General features: G+C 41.7%; 1 protein-coding gene across 1 annotated transcript in view; it reads right to left on the reverse strand.

Annotated features, from left to right (window-relative positions):
- The window catches only part of CREM (cAMP responsive element modulator), a gene marked incomplete at its 5' end in the record, with an annotated part of 90,769 nt that overhangs the window by 57,762 nt on the left and 10,756 nt on the right, over positions 1 to 22,251 (reverse strand). The window contains 2 exons of the mRNA XM_081134858.1: positions 14,260 to 14,383; positions 16,454 to 16,527. Coding sequence (XP_080990984.1) covers positions 14,260 to 14,379 — 120 coding nt within the window. The remainder of the gene's footprint in view (positions 1 to 14,259; positions 14,384 to 16,453; positions 16,528 to 22,251) is intronic.

The following is a 22,251-nucleotide window of genomic DNA, read 5'->3' on the forward strand; positions in this document are numbered from 1 at the left end:
CATGGCAAGAAGCCAGTTAATTATACTCACCAAATTTGAGACCACCATTCTTTACTATTTTTTGTGTATGGTAAAAAAAATGAATGAAACTTGAAATCTTAACAAGTGTAAGTGTACAGTACAGGAGTGTTAAGTATAGTCACACTGTTGTGAAACAGATCTCCAGAACTTTTTCACCTTGTAAATCTAAAACGCTATACCCATTAAACAACAACTCCCTTGTTACTCCTTCCTTCAGCCACTGGCAGCCACCATTCTACAATCTGTCCCTATGAATTTGACTACTTTTAGATATTTTATATAAGTGGAATCATCAAATTTTTTTTAGTCTGACTTATTTCACTTAGCATAATAAGAGAGAGTATTCATGCACATATACAGTTCTATATAGTAACTATATATACCACATATTACTTTTTGCTAACTATGGATTTTCCAAGGTAATGCCCTCTGAAATGATCTGGTTCAACACTGAGTACCTATGTATTACAAATAATAAAGAGTACTTAATAAAATCTAAAACCAGATTGTCTGGGATCTAATCTTGGTTCTGCCTTTTACTTACGAGTGACCTATGACAAATTATTCAGCCTCTCTGTGCCTTATTTTCCTCAACTACAAAGGAGAATGAAAATAGTACCTTTCTATAAAGTTGCTGTGAAGACTGAGTCAATGTGTGTAAAGCACTTAGAACAGTGCCTGGAAAATACTGAGTATTCGATAAATGCTCCAATTTGTTATTTTTATTATTTTTCATTTCATTTCAATTAATCTTACATTAACTTTTTTTGTTGTTATCCTCACCTGAGGATATTTTTTCCATTGCTTTTCAGAGAGAGTGGAAGAGATGGAGGGAGGGAAGGCGGGAGGGACAGACAGAGAGATAGAGAGAGAGAGAGAAAGAGAGAGAGAAACATCAATATGAGAGAGACACATCAACTGGTTGTCTCCCGCATCTGCCCCAACTGGGGCAGGGAGCAAACTGCAACCCAGGTACCTGCCCTTGACTGGGAATCAAACCTGTGACCCTTCAGTGCATGGGCTGACCCTCTAATCACTGAGTCACACTGACCAGGACTTAATTTTTTAATTATATTAACATATTCATTTCATCAAATCTGCCAAAATAGAGGTCTTCTGCTGCATAGAATATACCCATTTAAAGGCAAACATTTTTCCTGAACTATTTCTGCTTGCATTGTCTTCATCTGATATTGTCTCTTAATACATTCAATACCATAACCAGGCTTTTCTCTTCCATGACTTTTTGGAGAACTGGAGTTTTATCTCTGATAGGGCTTAAGAAAACTCACATTTCTGAAAAGCACTATTAAGATGTTGTCATCACAATTAATCAATGAAGTGAAAATTTCCCAAAGCCTGTGTTTTCCAAATGTAATTCCTTTAATGGTATAAGGTTTACAAAGGTTGTAGTAAAAAAAAAAGAAGAAAGTAAATAATCTCTGAATCTTATTCAAATAAGAAACTACAAAAGTGTTTCCCTTTTTCATATTCCAATGTCCTGTCTTTTATTGTTGTTGTATTTTATTGTGGTAAAAAATACATAACATAAAATTTACCATCTTAACTGTTTTTCAGTGTACAGTTCAGTGGTAAGCATACTCATCTTGCAAACCTGAAACCTTAAGCAACAGCTCCCTTACCTTTAGTAGGAAAAATCCAAGAGGAAGATAAAAAGAATAACTGCATTTCCACCGCTATTCTCCCATCGCTGCTAGTGACAAACTACCCTTTACTAAAACTAAGAACGTTAACACTAAACAAAAACTACCCAAACATCATAGAAAATCATTACAAATGACAGAAAACATTTAACTATCTCTCAAACACTAGAACAAATTTGGATACACTGTTTTGTGATTATAAGTATAAAAACAAAATCTTTTTCTGAAATTTGACTTTGATTGCTTTATACCTGTTGAAATTACCTTTGAAACATCAAAATTTATTCAAAGCAAAATATGATCACCTTTAATACACTGAGATAAAAACATAGAGTGCATTCTAAAGCCAAAAACTAACCCTTAAAGAAAACTATTAGCTATTAAATACAAAAGTTTCAAAATATTGCCCTGGCCAATGTTTCTCAGTGGTTAGAGCATCAGCCTGTGCACCAAAGGGTCACGGGTTTGACCCCAGTCAAGGGCATGTACCTGGGTTACAGGGTGGATCCCTGGCTCCAGTTGGGGCTGGTGCAGGAGGCAACCAATCAATCAATGTGTCTCTCTCACATCAATGTTTCTCTCTCTCTCTCTCTCTGTTTTCCTCCTCCCTCCCTCCCTTCCACTCTCTGAAAAGCAATGGGTAAAAAAAAATATATCCTCGAGTGAGGATTAATCCACCTCCCCCAAAAAAGCACAGGTGCACAACAAATTTTTGTCCAAACTGAACAAAATGGTCACTAATACTAAACGTTCACAATTACTTTTACATATGTTCCTCAAACCTTGAATTACGTTCAAGGGCGAGTTACATTTCAAAGGAGTATATTTTCTTGAATTAGTTGCCGATTTAACAGTTATTGAAAAAAATTCACTCACTTTTTCTTCCAACTTTTGTTCATTTTAGAGATAATTCTAAGTGAATACAACATCGTGTTTAAAAAATTAAATGAAACCAGAGAAGGAATACATAAAAGTAAGGAACAGAAAGAAAGTCAACAATAAAGTGTTAATTTTTATTTCAAAATCTGAAGAGAAACATTTTTCTCCTTTAGTAAGAATCCCTCGAGTCAGGGAATTAGCATACTGAAGTCTAAAAAACAAGATTCTATTAAACACTGAGCTTAAACTAGACCTACTTAGGTGACAGTAAATTATACCAAATCACCTAACACAATGCAGACCATCTTTAATATACAAATATGATGTTGCTGACCCATTATCAATAGCAAATGTTGCTTGGGTTTGTTGTTTTCTAATAGTCATCCACCTCCTTCCTGGTCTTAATTAGAATCACCAAAGCAATGAGAGTGCTATTTCAATTTTTCACCAGATTGAAATGGAAAACATACAACTCATATATTAAAATGTACCCTTGTTAAATCATTCCTACTTCAATCCCACTGCATGCCAGGCCTGCTTTATTCTGAAGTGCTTCTTTACATCCTATTTGCATTTACAAGACGGAGGATAAGAAAGGAGATTAGCAGATATAATCCTTGAACAAGTTCCTACTGGCTTTCTCTGCTCCCTACAGTCTCCTACTTTCCAAAAATACACAGGTCCTCCAAAAGGTTAAATTTTATATTGGAACTAATTCTCTCAAAGCATGATGCTGACCTTGATGATCTTCAGTGTCTCCTTCCAACTCTGTATCTTGTGATTTTGCTCCTTTCATCTTTTCTATCTTTTCTGAAACCTTGGGAACTGGTCATTTACAAAAGAAGACTTACTGAACTTTCAGGCACTCAGGCCTGAAAGGCTCAATCAACAGTTACAAAAAAAAGAAGCTCCAGAAAGGTAGTTTTAAAGTGTGTCCTTTTCAGTGGCTCCATGTGGACTACCTTGCCCACCCAGATCTTCATGGCAGTGTTACCAATTCCCAAGAGACTTGGAACAGAAATTCAGAGTGTCATTACTGTTGTTTTCAGAATAGATTGTACATTTGTGAGATAAATGGAAAATGGGAAATGGAGTGCATATTATGCAAAGGAATTATGTTTAATTTTATTAGGTATGATCATGACATTTGGTTATATAAGATAATGCCCATAATCTTTTAAGAGTTCCATACCCAGAAGTAAGGAGGAGTGAAATGACATGATGTCTGAGATCTGCAGAGCTGCTTAAAATACTTTGACATAAAGAAAAATAGAGAAGTTAGATGGGGCAAGCGCTACAAAACTTTTTAAATTATTAAGTTTATGTATATGAGGGAGCATTCTTTTACCCTGTATATGTTTGAAATCTTTCATCACAAAAGAAATGTTAACTTCCCATTATCCACTTAAAGATTATATTATTTCCAGAGAATGTGTGACTATTTTAAAACAGCTTATATATAGTAATTTTGCTTTTCATCATTTTGGCTTTTGGAAAGGGTTTCCTCCTGGTTTGGTTATTTAAAATAGACTCTCCAATTTATTACCAAGAGTTTTCCCAGGGGGTCAGGGGATGGAATCTAGTCTTAATATATCAACACATACACTTAACAAACAAGATACCAGTTAATTAAAAGTAAATCAATATTGAACAAAAACAAAAAAAAAACCTGAGGAAAGAATACCAAGTCACAATATTTAACCTCAACTATTTGCCACCCCAGGGTTTGTTTATGGTGTAGGGGCTAAAAATATATTAATACTTTTCCTCCCACTGAGGCAGGAACCGCCGCCATTTTAGGAAGATTCCCCATTTCAGGTACCAGCTTACCCGCCTGAATGTATATGTGACCTTATCTGACCTCTATAACCCCGCCCACTATTTTTGCGCCACAAGCAGGCCCGACCTCCGGCCCTATAAAGCTGACCCAAGCCCTTTGTTCGGGGCCCAGAATTTGGAGACTGCCTCCTCTGGGACCGCATGCGTTAATAAAGGTCTCCTTTTGCCTCCTCCGGTGTGCGGCCTGAGTCTTTTCCGCTACATTTTGGTTCCCTGACAGGGAAACGACTCACGCGTGCAGGCGCTTTGCCACCGGTGAGGGACCCGCGGGGGGTCTGCGGAGCTCAGAGGCGGGAGGGAAGTGCGCGCCCTGGTCTTTTCGGGTCCCGGCCCGTCTGGAGGTCCGCGGACAGCCACCCGCGGAGTCCACCCACCCGGGCTGCCGGGGGAGGACGAACGGATCCGGACATGGGCCGAGATCTCTTCGGAACCGGTGAGTGCCCCGGGGACCAGGAGCCCGAGACCAGGCCCACCCTCCGGGTGGAAGGAGAGACTGATCACCTCTCTTGGCCCTTTGGCCACAGGCAGGGACATCCCATCGGGTGGGGATGTCTAAACTCGGTTGACTGGAGTGTGAGTGTGAGTGAGTGAATGTCTGTGTGGCTCCACGGGCGCTCGCCCACGGAGTCTGAGTGGGCCCCAACCTGCGGTTCCGTGGTGCACCTCATATGGCTCAGGGCAGCGTCAGACTCTGGGGGACCCCGTCCCTCCCTGCGAGTCTGATCCGAGTCAGGGGTTTATACTGACCTGCCAAAGCTAAGAGGCACCTAAATCCCCGCGAGCGGAGCGGCCAGGCGGGTGACCTGAATCCCCCTCCCTTGTTTGTCTGCGCCGACGTGGGAAGGGTTATGGGGGGACCTCATTGACGGTATTAGGTTGTATGCTTAAGAACTTTGACCTGTTCAGGGGACAGGACCCCTCGATGACCCCGGATCAGCTCGACACTTTCTGCTCGGTCGAGTGACCATCATTCGGGGTAGGCTGGCCCCCTGAGGGAACTCTTAATCTGGGGATCATCAGGGCAGTACACCTAGTAGTTACAGGGAAGCCAGGACATCCCGACCAGTACATATACATAGACAGGTGGCAGGAACTAGCCCGGGAGCTACCGAGTTGGCTTTGCCAGTGCCAGAAACAGACACCCCGAACCGTCGGAGTCGCCGGGGCCAAGAAGAAGGCTTACAGAATCCTAGTGGCCCACCCTAGGGAAGGCCGGCACCTGCCAATCTACAGGAGTGACCCAGAGGAAGAGCCGCCATTTAGCACGTCCCCGCCTTACGCCCCAGAGCCAAGAGCCCCCGAACCAAACGCTCTGGAACCAAAGGCCCTGGAGCTAGAAACCCCCCCACCGTCAGTTTCACCACAGTGTCAGGCGGAAGCAGCCCCAGCCTCACCAATGGCAACCAGATGCCGTCCCAAGCTGGCCCTACAGCTACCCTTAAGGGAGACCCAAGGGCCCCCGCAAGTCGGGCCCGATGGGACTGAGCTACCAGGGCGTACAATAGTCTACTATCAGCCTTTCACTACCACAGATCTCCTCAACTGGAAGCATCACACTCCCTCGTACTCTGAAAAACCGCAGGCCTTAATCGACCTTATGGAGTCGATTATGCAGAATCACCGGCCCACATGGTACGACTGCCGGCAGCTACTCCTTACCCTGTTCAGTACAGAGGAGCGCCGCGCATACTCCAGGGGGCCCTCCAATACCTGGAAACCACGGCACCAGTGGGGACACTAGACCCGGCGCAGTGGGCCAGAACGGCTGCGCCTGAAGTCCAGCCCGAATGGGACCACCACACCGAAGAGGGCAGGGCGGCGCTGCAGAGGTATTGAGAAGCCGTGGGGTCCGAGCAGGAGCCAGAAGGCCCACCAATATGTCTAAAGTCGCCAATGTGACCCAACGACCAGATGAATCCCCGGGAGATTTCTATGAGCGACTGTGTGAGGCATACCGAATTTATACGCCATTTGACCCCGAGGGGCCACTGGAAAAGGGAGTGCCCAACAGGAAGAAGAAGAGGCAGATCCAGGGCGCTCCTCAGCCTGAGACTCCCGCCCCAACTGTCCTCAGCCTGGCGGGCATGGACTCAGACTAGGACAGACCGGACTCCCTGAATCTTGGCCCCCACGAGCCCATGGTCAAGTTAACTGTGGGGGCCAAACTCTCCCTTTCATGGTAGACACAGGAGCTGAGCACTCCGTGGTAACCACTGCCATAGCCCTGTCGGGGCGTGAGATCTCCATTGTAGGGGCAACCGGACTATCGAGTGACCCGAAGAGGTTCTGCCAAGCCCGAACAGTAGAATTAGGGGGCCATCAAGTAAGACATGAATTCCTGTACCTCCCAGAGTGCCCAGTCCCACTCCTGGGACGGGACCTGCTGGCCAAACTAGGGGCCCAGATCTCCTTTCAGCCATCGGGGGAAGCCCACTTACAGGTTGGGGTACCATCTGTGACGGCAGTCCTCATTCCCAGGGGAGAGGAAGGAGTACTGCCTCTACGAGAAACTAGAAAGAAACACTAGAGGCAAAACCCCTACCAGCTGGGTGGTGGGCACAGAGGGCAGAACTGTGGGCATTAATCAGGGCCCTAGAGTTGTCGGAAGGGAAGAAGGTCAATATATACACAGATTCCCGGTATGCTTTCGCCACTGTACATATCCATGGCGCCATCTACCGGGAGAGAGGACTACTTACCGCCGAGGGGAAGGACATTAAAAATAGGGCTGAAGTACTTAGGCCGCTAGAGGCAGCATGGGCTCCGGCCAAGGTGGCAGTAATCCATTGCCAAGGGCACCAGAGAGAAGGAACAGAAATAGCAAAAGGAAACTGGTGGGCAGATAGAGCAGCTAAGGAAGCAGCCCAGGGTGCAAGTGCCCCAGCTGGCACTCCAGCTCTAGAAGGAGCTGTGTTAGATCTCAGCCCTACGCAATCGGACTATACTTCTGAGGAACAAAAGTGGGCGATCCAGACGGGGTGTACTCAGACTACGACTGGCATCTGGGAACTGCCAGATGGGTGGCTGTATGTGCCCCAGACCCAGGCGAGCAATCTAGTGAGGCAATGCCACACCCTGACTCATCTAGGGAAAACGTCCCTGGAGGCCTTGCTAAAGAAATATTACTACTTCCCCAACCTGGCCAGCATATGTGCTACCACTGTGGCCCAGCGTATAACCTGCATGTGGAACAACGCTGCTCCACGCCCACAAAGGACCTTCGGCATTCAACACAGGGGACAGCAGCTCTTTGAGGATTTGCAGGTCAACTTCACGGAAATAAAGCCAAGCCGGGGTTACAAGTACCTGTTAGTCCTTGTCTGCACCTTTTCAGGGTGGGTGGAGGCTTTCCCCACCCGGACTGAGAAAAGCCGAGAGATAGTAAAAGCCCTTTTAAGAGAAATAATTCCCCGCTTTGGACTGCCAACCTCCATCGGCAGCAATAATGGGCCAGCCTTTGTCGCCAAAGTCATCCAGGAGCTAGCAAGGCAACTAGGAATAACCTGGAGGTGTACAGACCTCAAAGCTCAGGGAAGGTGGAGCGGATGAATCAAACTCTGAAGGAGACACTAGCAAAATTCCATCAAGAGACTAACCTGCCATGGCCTGATTTACTCCCCTTAGCTTTGTTCAGGGTTCGAAATGGTCCTAACTCCATGGGTTACACACCCTTCGAGCTCGTGTACGGGCGACCACCAGCAATATTGCCCATCCCGAGGGGAGAACTACGAGTAATCAGGGAAGCCAAGCAGACTAGGTATCTCCAGAAACTGGGGAAGACACTAGAACAGGTACACAAGGCTGGACTAGGCCCAGACCCAGTCCCTAGAGGGGGGCCAGCGCACCCTTTTAGGCCAGGAGATTACGTGTAGGTTAAGGACTGGAGGAAGGAGCCACTCCAGCCGGCTTGGACCGGACCCCACTTAGTCATATTAACAACCCCTACTGCCCTTAAGATTGCAGGAGCAGCACCCTGGGTCCATCACACCCGAGTCCAGAGGGCAGCCGATCCTGAGGTCAATGGAGAACCTGAGGACTGGCCCCAGCCACAGCTACCCTCCTTGAAACTAAGGAAAGGACTGACCCACGAATGGATCATTGTCCAGAATAGTACCTCACAGCTGCTGGGCTCCTCGCCACAATCTTCGGAGTAGGACTGGCGGTGATGGCACCTCAGGACTGGAACCTGTGGGGTTTTGCTTGTTTGTGTGGATATATAGTTTGCTTCCTATAAGTGCCCCTGCCATTATCACAGTTCCCCGGTGCCAGTGCAGCACACCGAGAGAGAGAATAAGACTCTCGGGTATGGTATCATATGTAGTTGAAGGAAGCCCCTTTTCCTATAGTAGTGACATGCCACCAGACTGTGTAAAACCAAACAAGGCTCAGTGTACCTGGAATAATAAGGTCTACTGGACAGGGTTTATGCAGGGAACTAGGGGCTACCAGGCTCAGAAGTGCCAAGGATGAACCACCTGGGCGGCAGGTATGTTGGAACTAATATGGCCATTAAGTAACACAGAAAGTAAAGAATTAAAAGAAAGCATACAGAGAGGCAGAGAGGAGGTTAGTAACTGGAATTGGGGCCTAGACACTCAGGCCTGGGTCTGGTGGCTCGTTCCGTTAACTAGGCCCGTTCTTATCATCCTAATAGGAATATCTATCGGGCCATATGTAATTAGAACGGCCATCCGGACCCTAGAAACCACGGTTACCAGAAGGGCCACCGCAAAGATTCTAGCCCTTCAGCAGGTCCATTATCGTAGACTCCGGGAAACTGAAGACCCAGAGGAGAGGGACATGTATCATGATGCAATAATTGCTGCAGAAACAATAGCATCAGAGGGGGGAATGAGGCAGGAACCCCCGCCATTTTAGGAAGATTCCCCATTTCAGGTATCAGATTACCTGCCTGAATGTATATGTAACCTTATCTGACCTCTGTAACCCCGCCCACTATTTTTGCGCCAAAAGCAGGCCCGACCTACAACCCTATAAAGCTGACCCAAGCCCTTTGTTTGGGGCCCAGAATTTGGAGACTGCCTCCTCTGGGACCGCATGCGTTAAATAAAGGTATCCTTTTGCCTCCTCCGGTGTACGGCCTGAGTCTTTTCCGCTAGACCACCTTCTAAGTTCTTTTGGCTGGGCCAATAACTAAATTAACAGGAGAAAATCAAAGCTTAATTCATGCACATGGGGAATTCACATAGACATGATTAATACATAAAAATTCCAAAGACAGTGAGGCAACATTGGGTATATAAACATTTTTGGACAAGGGAGAAAAGGGGGAGACGACAGGGTACTTGATTTCAGAAGTGAGAATGGTGATTTACAGGTAGTTGAGGAAGAGCAGAACACACAGGGTAGAAAATCTTGCTAGGTGACTCAAACAATGGGACATAGAGAGCACCTAGCTAATAGGTGCCTGCCTGAAGCCCTCTAGTTTACAACACTAAATTCAAATTAGGCTAAGGCAGCATCCAAATGTAGCGGAAAAGACTCAGGCCGTACACCAGAGGAGGCGAAAGGAGACCTTTATTAACGCATGCGGTCCCAGAGGAGGCAGTCTCCAAATTCTGGGCCCCGAACAAAGGGCTTGGGTCAGCTTTATAGGGTCGGAGGTCGGGCCTGCTTGTGGCGCGAAAATAGTGGGCGGGGTTACAGAGGTCAGATAAGGTTACATGTACATTCAGGCAGGTAACCTGATACCTGAAATGGGGAATCTTCCTAAAATGGTGGCGGTTCCCGCCTCACTAAGATCTCCTTCCTGAAGAAGGTTTCTCTTCCTTACTCTCTTAGCCAGGAAAGGGGGGAGGGTGTAAGTTTCTTTCTGAGTCTTGCTTCTTAATAAACAGCTTCAAATCAATATCCTAAAAAGCAACTTCCGGGTGGCAAAACTTTGGTCCGTTCAATGGCAACTCCTGCTTCCAGCTCTTTCACATTATCACCAGGGTGACTTCTATTTACTTTTGAAAAGGCTCCATTTATAGCTGGGAAGTTATAAAATAGAAAAACTGAAAACTACAGCTTCCTTTGGTGCACTACTGCCTCCTGAAATGGGCCAAGAGGAAGCTCAAGTTTTCAGATCTTCATAAATGGAATGATTTGCAGAGTAAACTTGACTAGCAGATGCTTTGTAAAGGCCAGAGCACACAAAACTACTACTGTTAGTGTAGGTAGCTAGGTATAAACAAAGGAAGGAAGCAAAGGTAATCAGACATTATTAAGCATAATAAAGTAGGGAGCTAAATCAGACAATATGACTAATTAAGCCTGGAAGTTACAACTTCAGACACCTCGGGATCACAGCATTGCCCCGCCAAGAGGATTAACAGCTTTCCAATCTCCCCAGGGTACAACCTGTCTACTGGCTGGACTTGGGGGGAGAGATGGGAGAGGCAGGAAGAACAATAAAGAGGAAATTCCTCTGCTGAACTCTGCCCAGTAAAAGAAAAGATGGGGGGAGGGGTGCTTTTATTCTGAGACATATGCAATAGGAGCTAAGATGGCCACCATAAAAGCCTGTCTCTCTAGCCTGGGAAAAGGATCTGATCAGATAGGGGACACAGAACCCCGAAAGAGCTAGATCTAGGAAATGGGGTTGGTTAGGGAGAGGGCCCAAAACAAGCCAGAGAAGGGCTGGGAAATTCCTTATTTAGTTTGAAAGAGCACCCAGTCCTTCCCAAACCCAAGATAACATAATCCAAGTTTAACAAAGGCAAGCTCGCTCTCTCTCGCTCTCTCCTCCCACCCCCCACCCCACCCCCCCTTAAGATGCCATTCGGGCACTTTCTCTCTCAGTGACAGCCCCGCAGGCCTAGCAGCTGCCTGAGGCCCAGCAGCTGCACCAGTTCCAAGGGCGTGCCTGGGTGGGGGGACTAGAAACAACACTAACTGGACAGGAACAAAGGCTAAACTGGACTACGCTTTGACATGGACTCAACCAAAGGCACAGAATTTGTGGACCATGGCCTTTCTTCTGGACTTGATGAAAACAGTAGGACAGAGATGAGACCCTGGGAACCTGGGGGCAGCCTTCTATTTCTATTCCGGTAAACTTTACCACTACATCTCATCCTCCCATGCGTGGGTCTCCCAAAATGCTTTTCTTGTGACTGCGTCGAAGGACCTCATTTCCACTGAAAAATGACCAGATGCAAACGATCAAACTGAATCTTTTGGTCACAACTTTTGTTCCCAAACTACTTAATGATAATTTGAGCATGTAAAAAGGAAAGCAGTATAAATTCCTCGTTTTACAAAACTGAATTAAATCTAAAACATTTGGGAATTTACAGTTCTCTAGTTTGAAAAAAATGAAATAAGTGACAAGTAAATACATTGACATCAGGAATTATTCAGAAGTCAGTCACTTTTAGCATACATTATAGGATTAATTAAGATTTCAGTTTGATTTCTTAATCCTTCTGTTATATAATGTTGCATAATAATAATTAATACTCATAAATGAACAACTTCTGGCATTTAAATTGGTAATTATGTTTAGAAAATTTTGACTGCTGAGAATTGTATCCTAATTCTTCAAAAAATCATGATCCATGCATGACACTGAGGATAACTTATATTTAACCAAAATAATAGATGAATCAGCATACAGATTACTTCTTAATCTCTTAACATTCCTAGTATGTGAAAGATAAAAACCATAATTTATTTTTGATCAAATATTTAAAATATATAAAAATAATTATATAGCAAGTCCATGAGCTTTCTATCTAGATTTAATAAATATCAACATTTGATAGATTTGAGATTTTGGAAGAAGGATTATAAATGTAAACCACAGGCTTCATCTAGTTGTGATGCAGCCTTCTCAAGTCTCTATCTCCCCCTTCTATTTTGTTCAAAACACTCCTAATTTTCCCACATCCCATTTCTCACTTCTTTGTCCCACAGATCCATCTTTCTGTTATTTCACAGAAAAGTTTCTTGAAGAATCTATACTTCCAATTTCCACTTCCTCTCCCTCTTATTTATTCTCTAACCTACTAAAACGCAGTTTCTGTTCATTGGACTCCTCTCTTCAATTCCAAAACCTCATAAATCCAAGGTTATTTCGCAGAGTTCATATTATTTGACCTCTTTAGCACTTCTGAGGCTCACCCAGGCTGAAGGTCCTCAGAATTGCAAATTATCATCTTTAGACAATGGAGATCTATTGTTTTGACTGTATAGGCCCAGAATGCTGGGGGATAGGATTGTGTGGAGGTCAGTGAGCCAGTTCCTAAAGGGAGGGAAGTGGAGGCAGAAGGAAGCTTTGCCTTAGACTACCACTTCAGCAAAGAAGGACAGAATTACAGCCCAGGAATCATAAAAACTCTAGAAGATCCCAAATTCATGAAAAAATATGTGTGCATTCTATGCTAGTCACACAGACAAAGAAGACTAAAGAATATACACCAAAATGCTAACAATGATTATATTTCCCAATGTTAAGATTAGGGAGAGATTTTATTTTCTATATATTCAGTTAATTTTCTACAATGAACATGCTCCCCCCCCAGTAAGAAAAGGGGTGCTTTTTTTTTTTTTTCTTAAATAGCAATGGTCTGCATGCTTGCCTTCCAGGGTAACAAAGAAGGGTGTTGCCAGGGAGATGCAGTTCCACAGAATACTTGGGAGGAGAAAACCCCTGGGGAGAGAGAGTGGGTGTCAGGAGCTTAAAAGAGTTAACAGAAACAGACTGGGTGCATGGGGCCCATGGAAGAGAACTCATGGGAACCAGTCTGTCCTGAGACAAGCCAGGAAGTGCCTGGCATGCCCCCTGAGCCGTCTAGTCAGCCATCAGGCCCCTTATATTCTCCCTACAAGATACTGTGGAAATCTCACTGCTGCTCTGTCCCCACACTACCATGACTCCACCCAAATGGTATCCCCACTATTGGCTCACTGACTTCCAAACCAACTTAACACAGCTGTTAAGTGTGCTAAACACAGTGAACACTGGAAAATATTTCAAGAATATTTAGAATACAGGATACTCTACACTCTCAAGTGTATACAACCTTCTGCTGACCTTGCCCAGCTCCAATTCCCTAGCCTCGGTACCTGTAGTTCTCTAAACACAGTTTTTCCTAGACTAGAATTTTCTCCCCTATCCCTACCCACCTGGCAAACTCCTACACACCATTTACATCTAGCTCCAAAATAATATCCTCTGCAAAGCACTCCTAGTCAACTGGCTGTTCCCTCCTCTGTATGTTTTAGTGGTTTTGTACATCTTCTTGCTATCATCATTCAAATATCCATCTATTCTACTAAACGAGAGATACTTAAAGCCAGGAACCACATGTCCCCATGAATCTAGAATAGTGCCTAGATACATACTGGGGGTACTCAATAACTATTTGATGAACTAAATAAATACATGAGGTTGTTTTTACTACATATTTTTATAGATATTTCAGAAATAAATTTTAGGAGCTAAAAACAAATTTTAAGACTTAACTAAAAAGAAAATAAAGATCAAACCAAATATACACTGGGAAAATGGTAAGACTTCTGCCATATTTACAGCTAAGAATGTAAAACTATAGCAACTTGGAATTACCAAACTTCTCAAATAATAAAAATTTGAGGATTACATATTGTGGAGAGGTTTTTATTTTTCCTTTGCATAGCGGAGGAGGGAGCACTGCAAAGTGTCTATTATAATGCAAAAGTAATTCAGTTATATAGATTCTCTTCTAAATCAAATCAGTCAGAATAGCTGATAACCAGGGAACAAAGGAAACTTAAGATCAGTTGCAAGAAAACAGAATCTAAACATAATTCTCATTTCCATATAGTTTAGCTTTTATCAGTGCCTGCCTATTGCCTATAGTGAATTTACCTGAGCTAAAGTACGGATTGAATTTTGACCAGTCTGGGCCTGCACATGTGCAGATTCTCTCTCTGCCACAGAATCTGTTACACTTCCATCCTGCTGAGATTCAATTGTTTCCATGGTCATTTGTCTGAAAAGACAGTAAGAAGGAAGAAACATTAAGGTCTTAATCTGAAACATTTCTCTGCTTTTACCTATCTTTCTGGTACTTATTCCAAATGTATTAGTTTATTTTTTCAAGAAATAAGTTTAGTGGCAGAGTCCTAACTTTCCAAACTTAAGGTACCTCCTCTGCTTACTGGATATGGACATTACCAAGGAAGAACTGCAAAATGTTTTATGGAAATTAGCTTATTAAAAAACTTTTGTGGCCTGGCCAGGCATGGCTCAGCGGTTGAGCATCAACCTAGGATCCAGGAGATCACGGTTCAATTCCCAGTCAGGGCACATGCCCGGGTTGGGGGCTGGATCCCCAGTCGGGGAGCATGCAGGAGACAGCCAATCAATGACAACTCTCTCATCATTGATGTTTCTATCTCTCTCTCTCCCTCTCCCTTCCTCTCTCTGAAATCAATAAAGATAGATTTTTAAAAAAAAATGTTTTGAATCTTATAATAAAGTCTACTTGATAATTATTTAAGTCTTGTAGTACAAATGAGTGATAAAATTAGTTTTTATTTTACATAAAATCTATGATTCTCAAAGCCAAATATATCTACTTTATAATATGATGTAGTATGAAAGAATTTTGCCACTGTCCAAATTGAATGCATTATAATTTAAAGATGTGTCTAGCTTTGTCAGCACTAAGTATTTTCTGATAAATAAGTCTCTCAACTGAATCACTCAGAACTGACCACCTGTCCTGCAGCTCCCCAGTTACTTAAAAAGAGGAGAATCTAATTTTTTTCCAGGAAAAGCTTTTGTATTAATGTTTTTCATTTAAGTTAATGATTTCTACATGGAGTCTTTCCAGATAGAAGGTAAACCTTATCAGAATAAATTTTACCCTACTAAAATGCAAACAAAATAAACAAACTCAAATTTTTTTTTTACTCCCTACTATTGTACTGTAAATCTTTTTAATTGTCAGTAATACAATGTGCCTTTTTTCCATCTTAGAAGTCAAAATATGTATCAAAAAAGGATGCAGTCCACTTAGAACTTTGAATTAAAATGTCCAGATCTTTTTCCCAGCTTTAAATAGTTGTCAGATCCTAAAGATCCTTCAGTTAACAGTCTTTCACTTAATACCTTTTTTTGCATTTCAACAGCCACTGCCTACCTGAATTCAAGCCTTCCACTCTCAAACTTGTGGGTTATAGTCTATACTACACCTACAGATTTCCAAAAGTATTTGACCACCAAAAACCCTTTTCCACAAAGCATGTCCTAGCAGTAGTATTTTGGAAACAACTTGAGAAATGCTGTCTTATGCTGTTTCGTACACCTTTATTAAAAGCTCTCTTAAGGTTCTGCCAAGAACTTGAGTCTCAACTCAAACATTACATATTGAAAGGCCTTCCCCAGTAAACTCAATTCATTTTAGAAACATTCATTTAGCACCATCTACATGATAGGTCTGAAAATAACAAGAGTGGGTTAATTATAACCCTTGCTCTGAAGGAATTTGTTCACTAGTTGATCCTTGGTTTTACAAGTATGGTCTTTGGGCAACCCAGATCAGAATTAACCACCATACTTGTAAAAAATAATAATAATAAAACAGATTCCCAGGCCCAACCCCAAATCTACTGAAACAAACTTTCTGTGGGTCTATTTTTTTATATCAAAGAGATTTCAATGTACATTAAAATTTGAGAAAAACTTAGTTTATTGGTAAATTCTATCAGGTAGACCAGTAATAAATATAAGTAAAATAACTTCTTAAATTGTATGAAGGATGTTATGTATGAAGTGATTTGGAAAACAACAGGGAAAGATTTAGTCTGCCTTAGGATGGGGCCATGAGTTGTATATTGAAGGATGAAAAATATTTCTTTTACCAGGTAGAAAAGGAAAGGACTGAGAGGAAGGAAAGGACAGAGTATGTTTAGAAAGCATTATAGCTGGTTGTAGTAGAGAATCTGGGTGACAGGAGAGCCTATTTAGATTTAGCTGGGGGAAGAGGAGGACGGGGATGAGTAGAAATAAGGCTCATAAGGTTGGATGGAACTAGATGAAGAATAGCTTTAAATACCCTGGAGGGAAAAAAAATCCACGTCACTCAGATGTCTCCTCTGCTGTAGGCTCTTCAGTATCTATGGAACCAATCTGTATTGTATAAAGTTTCAATTATTTGATATTTATACAGAATTCAATCAAGAACCAGACAATAAGCAAAGGTTACCCATTAACAAACAGATGGCCCAAAGTCCATACACTAAAACTTCTGACTGAGGAGAACCTCTCCCAGTCCATACTTCAAACCCATTCATTTTTACTTCAAATACCATCTCATTTATCTGGTTTCTAAATATACTGAATATAGGACAATGGAGTGGGTGAGGGAAAACTATAGAATATAATAAACATTTCAAGAATTCAAACTGTGGCAATTTGGGTTCAACAAATTGAAGGGTTCATTAATTAAAACTCAATAAGTGATAGTTATAATAACTACCTGAATCATCAGGAAAAGTTTAACTATACTTGGTATACTTTAAGCAAAGAGGAGTACACATAACAGAATCCACGACAACTCCATAAAAAATAAAAAGCTTAAAAAGTAAACTATTCAGGACTCATTTTTAGAGATATAATAAAAGACTTTATAAGTTAGTAAACATTTTAAAATGTTTTACACATGAAAGTGTTATATGATGCAAATACCTTAATTGTTCCCTTTTTCTCCTAGGTAATACCCAGAGTTCAATCCTTTGCCCTTCTTTTTTCAATCTGCACACTATGGCTTCTTCAATTCTAAATGATGGTTAACTCTCAAATCTGTATTTATGCACAACTCCTCCTATTAGGCATCTACGCCTAGAGTTTTCACAGACACCTTTCCTTCCCTTTTATTCCTTCTTTCAGTCAAGACCATCACTGTCTGTTTAAGCTCCAAAGCTAGAATAATGTGTCTATATGTGAGTCAGTACCAGATTAGCCACACACAAAAATCCATATTAAATACCAGCCAAATCAGGATGTCACAGGCCCTGAGCCTCCTAGTGAAGAAAGGCAGGAATGGAAGGTCAGTGGACACCCCCATTCATTCTTCTTGCTACACTTGGCATCATTCACTATAACCTCCTATCCCAACACTAGACCAGCAGCTGAGTTGCTGCTCCTCACAACTGCTACTGTCCACTCTAAAAACCATACATCACAGACCATGGGCCTCTCCCCAAAACCAGGACTAAACTGTGTTGCCCCTGCAGCCATGCCAGAATTACATCCATTAACACCTTACATTCAGATTTCCCCAGTCACTGTCAAAGGTATATGCCCCTCCCATTATTTCATCTTTACTCTCATAGCTAGTGCTTCCTTTTCCCACATAATACAATTGCTCATTCCTATTCTCCTTCCAAGCCTTTACAATGTGCTACGTAGAACTCCCAAAGCCCCCACAGCCCTCTTAAGAAAGAGCTGCTCATCTTCCCACACCTCATCAAGATCAAAATGTTGACCTGGCATCTTCTTTGATTCCCCTCTACTATTTCCCAGCTGTTCCTCCTCTGCTCCTTCATAAAAACCTTTGTTCCCTCAAGGCTCATGGTAATTGGGTATACCATCCTATACCATCCATATGATAATCATCATCTGCCTACAACCAGGATGAAACTGGAGACTTTGGCACCTGACTCAAGAGCCTTCCTCTCAACCAGTGTATGTTTTGTTCAACACAAAGGGAAGAACACATCCCTTTCACCCTGATGCCTCAGCTCCATGACTCTCACTCCACTTCAGCCATCTACTAGAATGGCTGACCATACACTGAAACATTTCTGTGCTCAAAACGGCTCCATCTCTGAAATAATTATTTCTGACATCCTATCCTCCCACCTTACACCTTCCCTCAATTACTCCTACCACTCCTGTTATTCCACCATACTGAGATTTCCAGACCACTTTCTCCCTTTCCAACAGCCTACTCCTTTCTTCACATCCCACCCTAATCAGCTTAGAACATGGTTTCTCATTTCTTATTTCCCAATGCTCTAAATTCCCTTGTTCCTTTACCCCTTTTGTTGTTATCTGTTTAGTAAATGCCAATTTCAGATAAAACCAATTCTGTGTCCTCCATGCCTGCACCAAGGCTGATGAAAGATACTGAATAAAATTGTAAAACAGTATTAAAGTTATTAAATTCATGGTTTTCAACACCAAATGGGCAGCAATATTATTTTCCTATCGGGCTTACTTTCCCATTCTTTACAACTATTTCAAGTTTTATACCTCAATTCGCTGAGCTCACCTACTAAATAAAACTTTGGCTCCTGTTTCAGAGAACTCTCTCAACTTCCTGTCTCCAAATCAACAAACCCAGTTTCATCTATAGCCACCATTTTCCCTTACCTCCTGCCTCTACTCTTTTATTTTTAAATTTATCTTTATTGTTGAAAGTATTATGGATGTCCTCTCTTTTCCCCATTGACCCCTTCTACCATGCACCAATACCGCCCCCAAACCTCAGGCATTCACCACACTACTGTCTGTGTCCCTGGGATATGCATATATTCATATAAGTTCTTGGCTTGATATCTTCCCACCTACGCCTTCCCTCTGAGATTCCACAGTCTGTTCCATGCTTCTATGTCTTTGAATCTATTTTGTTCTTTAGATTTCACATGCATGAGATCATGTAATACTTGTCTTTCTCTGACTGGCTTATTTCACTTAGCATAACACTCTCCAGGTCTCTCCATGCTGTCTCAAGGGACAAGGGATCCTTCCTTATTACAGCTGCATCGTATTCCATGGTACCACAGCTTTTTTATCCACTCATCTACTGATGGGCACTTGGGCTGTTTCCAGATCTTAGCTATTGTAAATTGTACTTCTATGAACATAGGGGTGCATATAGTCTTTCTGATTGGTGTTTCAGGTTTCTTGGGATATATCCCTAGAAGTGGCATCACCGGGTCAAATAGCAGTTCCATAAAACCATCTGATCTAGTGCTATGTTTTTTGAAATTTGTCTTTATTGTTGAAAGTATTACAAATGTCCCCTCTTTTAGAGTAACTTTCCTTGTTCATTTTTTGGTCTGGAAGATATATCCAGTGAAGCCAGTGGGGTGTAAATGTCCCCTACTATGAATGTGTTGCTATTGATCTCTCCTTTAAAGTCCTCCAGAAGTTTTTTTATATATTTAGGTGCTCCTATATTGGGTGCATATGTTTACCAGGGTTATATACTCTTGTTGGATCGATCTCTTTAGGATTACGTAGGGCCCTTTATGTCTCGTTATGGCCTTCATTTTCAAACCTATTTTGTCAAGTATAAGTCTTGCTACCCCAGCTTTTTTATCATTTCCATTTGCATGGAAAATGTTTTCCCATCCTTTCATTCTCATCCTGTGTAAGTCTTTTGTTCTGAGGTGGTCTCTTGTAGATGGCATATATCTGGGTCATGTTTTCTAATCCATGCAACTACCATGTCTTCTGATTGGGGCATTTAACCCACGTACATTTAAGGTTATTCTTTCTTTTTTTCTTTTTTTATTAAATTTGTTGGGGTGGCATTGGTTAATATGAACATATAGGTTTCAGATGTGGGTTTCTATGTTACAAGATCTGTATATTACATTGTATATCCACCACCAAAAGTCATATCCTCTCCTGTTACCACATGTTAGGATGCCTTTCACCCTCCAACCCCTTCCCTCTGGCAACCACCACACTGTTGTTTGTGTTCATGAGTTTCAGTTTTATATACCACACATAAGGGAAATCATATGGTTCTTGCCATTTTCTGAGCAACTTATCACATCATAATATTCTCAAGGTCCATGTTGTGGCAAATGTGAGTATTCCAGCCTTTCTTGTGGCTGAGTAGTATTCCATTGTGTACATGTACCACATCTGCTCTATCCAGTCCTCTATTGCAGGACACTTTGGTTGTTTCCATGTCTTGGCCACTGTGAATAATGCTGCAATAAACATAGGGGTGCATGTATCTTTGTGAATACATTTTTGAGTTTTTTGGGTATATACCCAGGAGAGGGATTGCAGGGTCCTATGGTAGCTCTAGTCCTAATTTTTTGAGGAATTGCCAGACTGCTTTCCATAATGGTTGAACCAGTCTACATTCCCACCAGCAGTGAACGAGGTTTCCCTTTTCTCCACAACCTCTCCAACACTTGTTATTGCTTGTCTTGATATGGTCACTCTAACAGGTGTGTGGTGGTCCCTCATTGCAGTTTTGATTTGCATTTCCCTAATTGCTAGCGAGGTTGAACATCTTTTCATATATCTGTTGGCTGTTCATATGTTTTCTTGGGAGAGGTAACTGTTCAGGTTCTCTGACCACTTTATGATTGGGTTGTTTGTTTGTTTGTTTGGTGTTGAGTTTTATGAGTTTGTTATATATTTTGGAAACTAAACCTTTGTTGGAAACACTGTTTGCAAATATCATCTCCCATCTGGTTGGCTGCCTCTTTGTTTTGTTGTCAGTTTTGTTTGCTGTGCAGAAGATTTTTAGTTTGATATTGTCCCACTCACTTATTTTTGTTTTTACTTCCCTTGTTGGGGTCAAGTATATAAAATGTTCTCTATGACCAAGGTCCATCAGTTTGGTACCTATGCTTACTTCTGTGTAACTTACTGTTTTGGATCTTACATTTAAGTCATTGATCCATTTTGAGTTAATTTTTGTACATGGGGGACAAATAGTAATCCAGTTTTCATTCTTTTGCATGTGGCTTTCCAGTTTTGCCAGAACCATTTATTGAAGAGAATATCTTTACTCCATTGTGTGTTTCCGGCTCTTTTTTTGAAAATTATCTGCCCATATACATGTGGTTTTATATCTGGGCTCTCTATTCTGTTCCAATGATCTGTGTGTCTGTTTCTGTGCCAGTACCATGCTGTTTTGATTATCATAGCTCGGTAGTATAATTTGAAGTCAGGTAGCGTGATACCTCCAGCTTGGTTCTTTTCTCAGGATTGCTTTGGCTATTTGGGATCTTTTGTGGTTATGTACAAATCTGAAATTTCTCATTCTATTTCTTTAAAAAACGACATTGACATTTTGATGGGGATTGCATTAAATCTGGATATTACTTTGGGTAATATGGCCATTTTAACTTTGTTAATTCTCCCAAGCCATGAACATGGGATATTTTTCCATTTTGTTGTGTCTTTTTCAATCTCTTTTAATAATGTTTTGTAATTTTCAGTATATAGGTCTTTCATGTTCTATGTTAAGTTTATTCCTAGGTATATATTCTTTCTGTTGCAATTGCAAAAGGAATTGGTTTTTCATTTCTTTTTCTGAAGTTTTCTTGTTAGTATACAGGAAGGCAATGGATGTTTGTACATTGATTTTGTGTCTTGCAACTTTACTGTATTTATTTATTGTTTCTAATAGGTTTTTGGTGGAGTCTTTATGGTTTTCTATATACAGAATCATGTTGTCCACAAAAAGTGACAGTTTTACTTCTTTCTTCCCTATTTGGATGCCTTTTATTTATTTCTCTTATTTTATTGCTCTGGCTAGGACTCCCAGAACTACGTAGAATAAGAGTGTTAAGAGTGGACATCCTTGTCTTGTTCCTGATCTTAGAGGAAAAGCTTTCAGTTTTTCACCATTGAGTATAAAAGGTGAGTGAGGATTCATCATATTTGGCCTTTATTATGTTAAAATATTTTCCTTCTATTCCTATGTTATGGAGTGTTTTAATCATAAATGCCTTTTCTGTATCTATTGATAAGATCATAGAATTTTTATCCTTTCTTTTGTTAATGTGGTGTATTACATTGATTGATTTACATATGTTGAAACACCCCTGTGCCCTTGGAATGAAACCAACTTGATCGTGATGTATTATTTTT

The sequence above is a fragment of the Miniopterus schreibersii genome, assembly GCF_964146895.1.
Source record: "Miniopterus schreibersii genome assembly, chromosome: 1".
Classification (NCBI taxonomy): domain Eukaryota; kingdom Metazoa; phylum Chordata; class Mammalia; order Chiroptera; family Miniopteridae; genus Miniopterus; species Miniopterus schreibersii.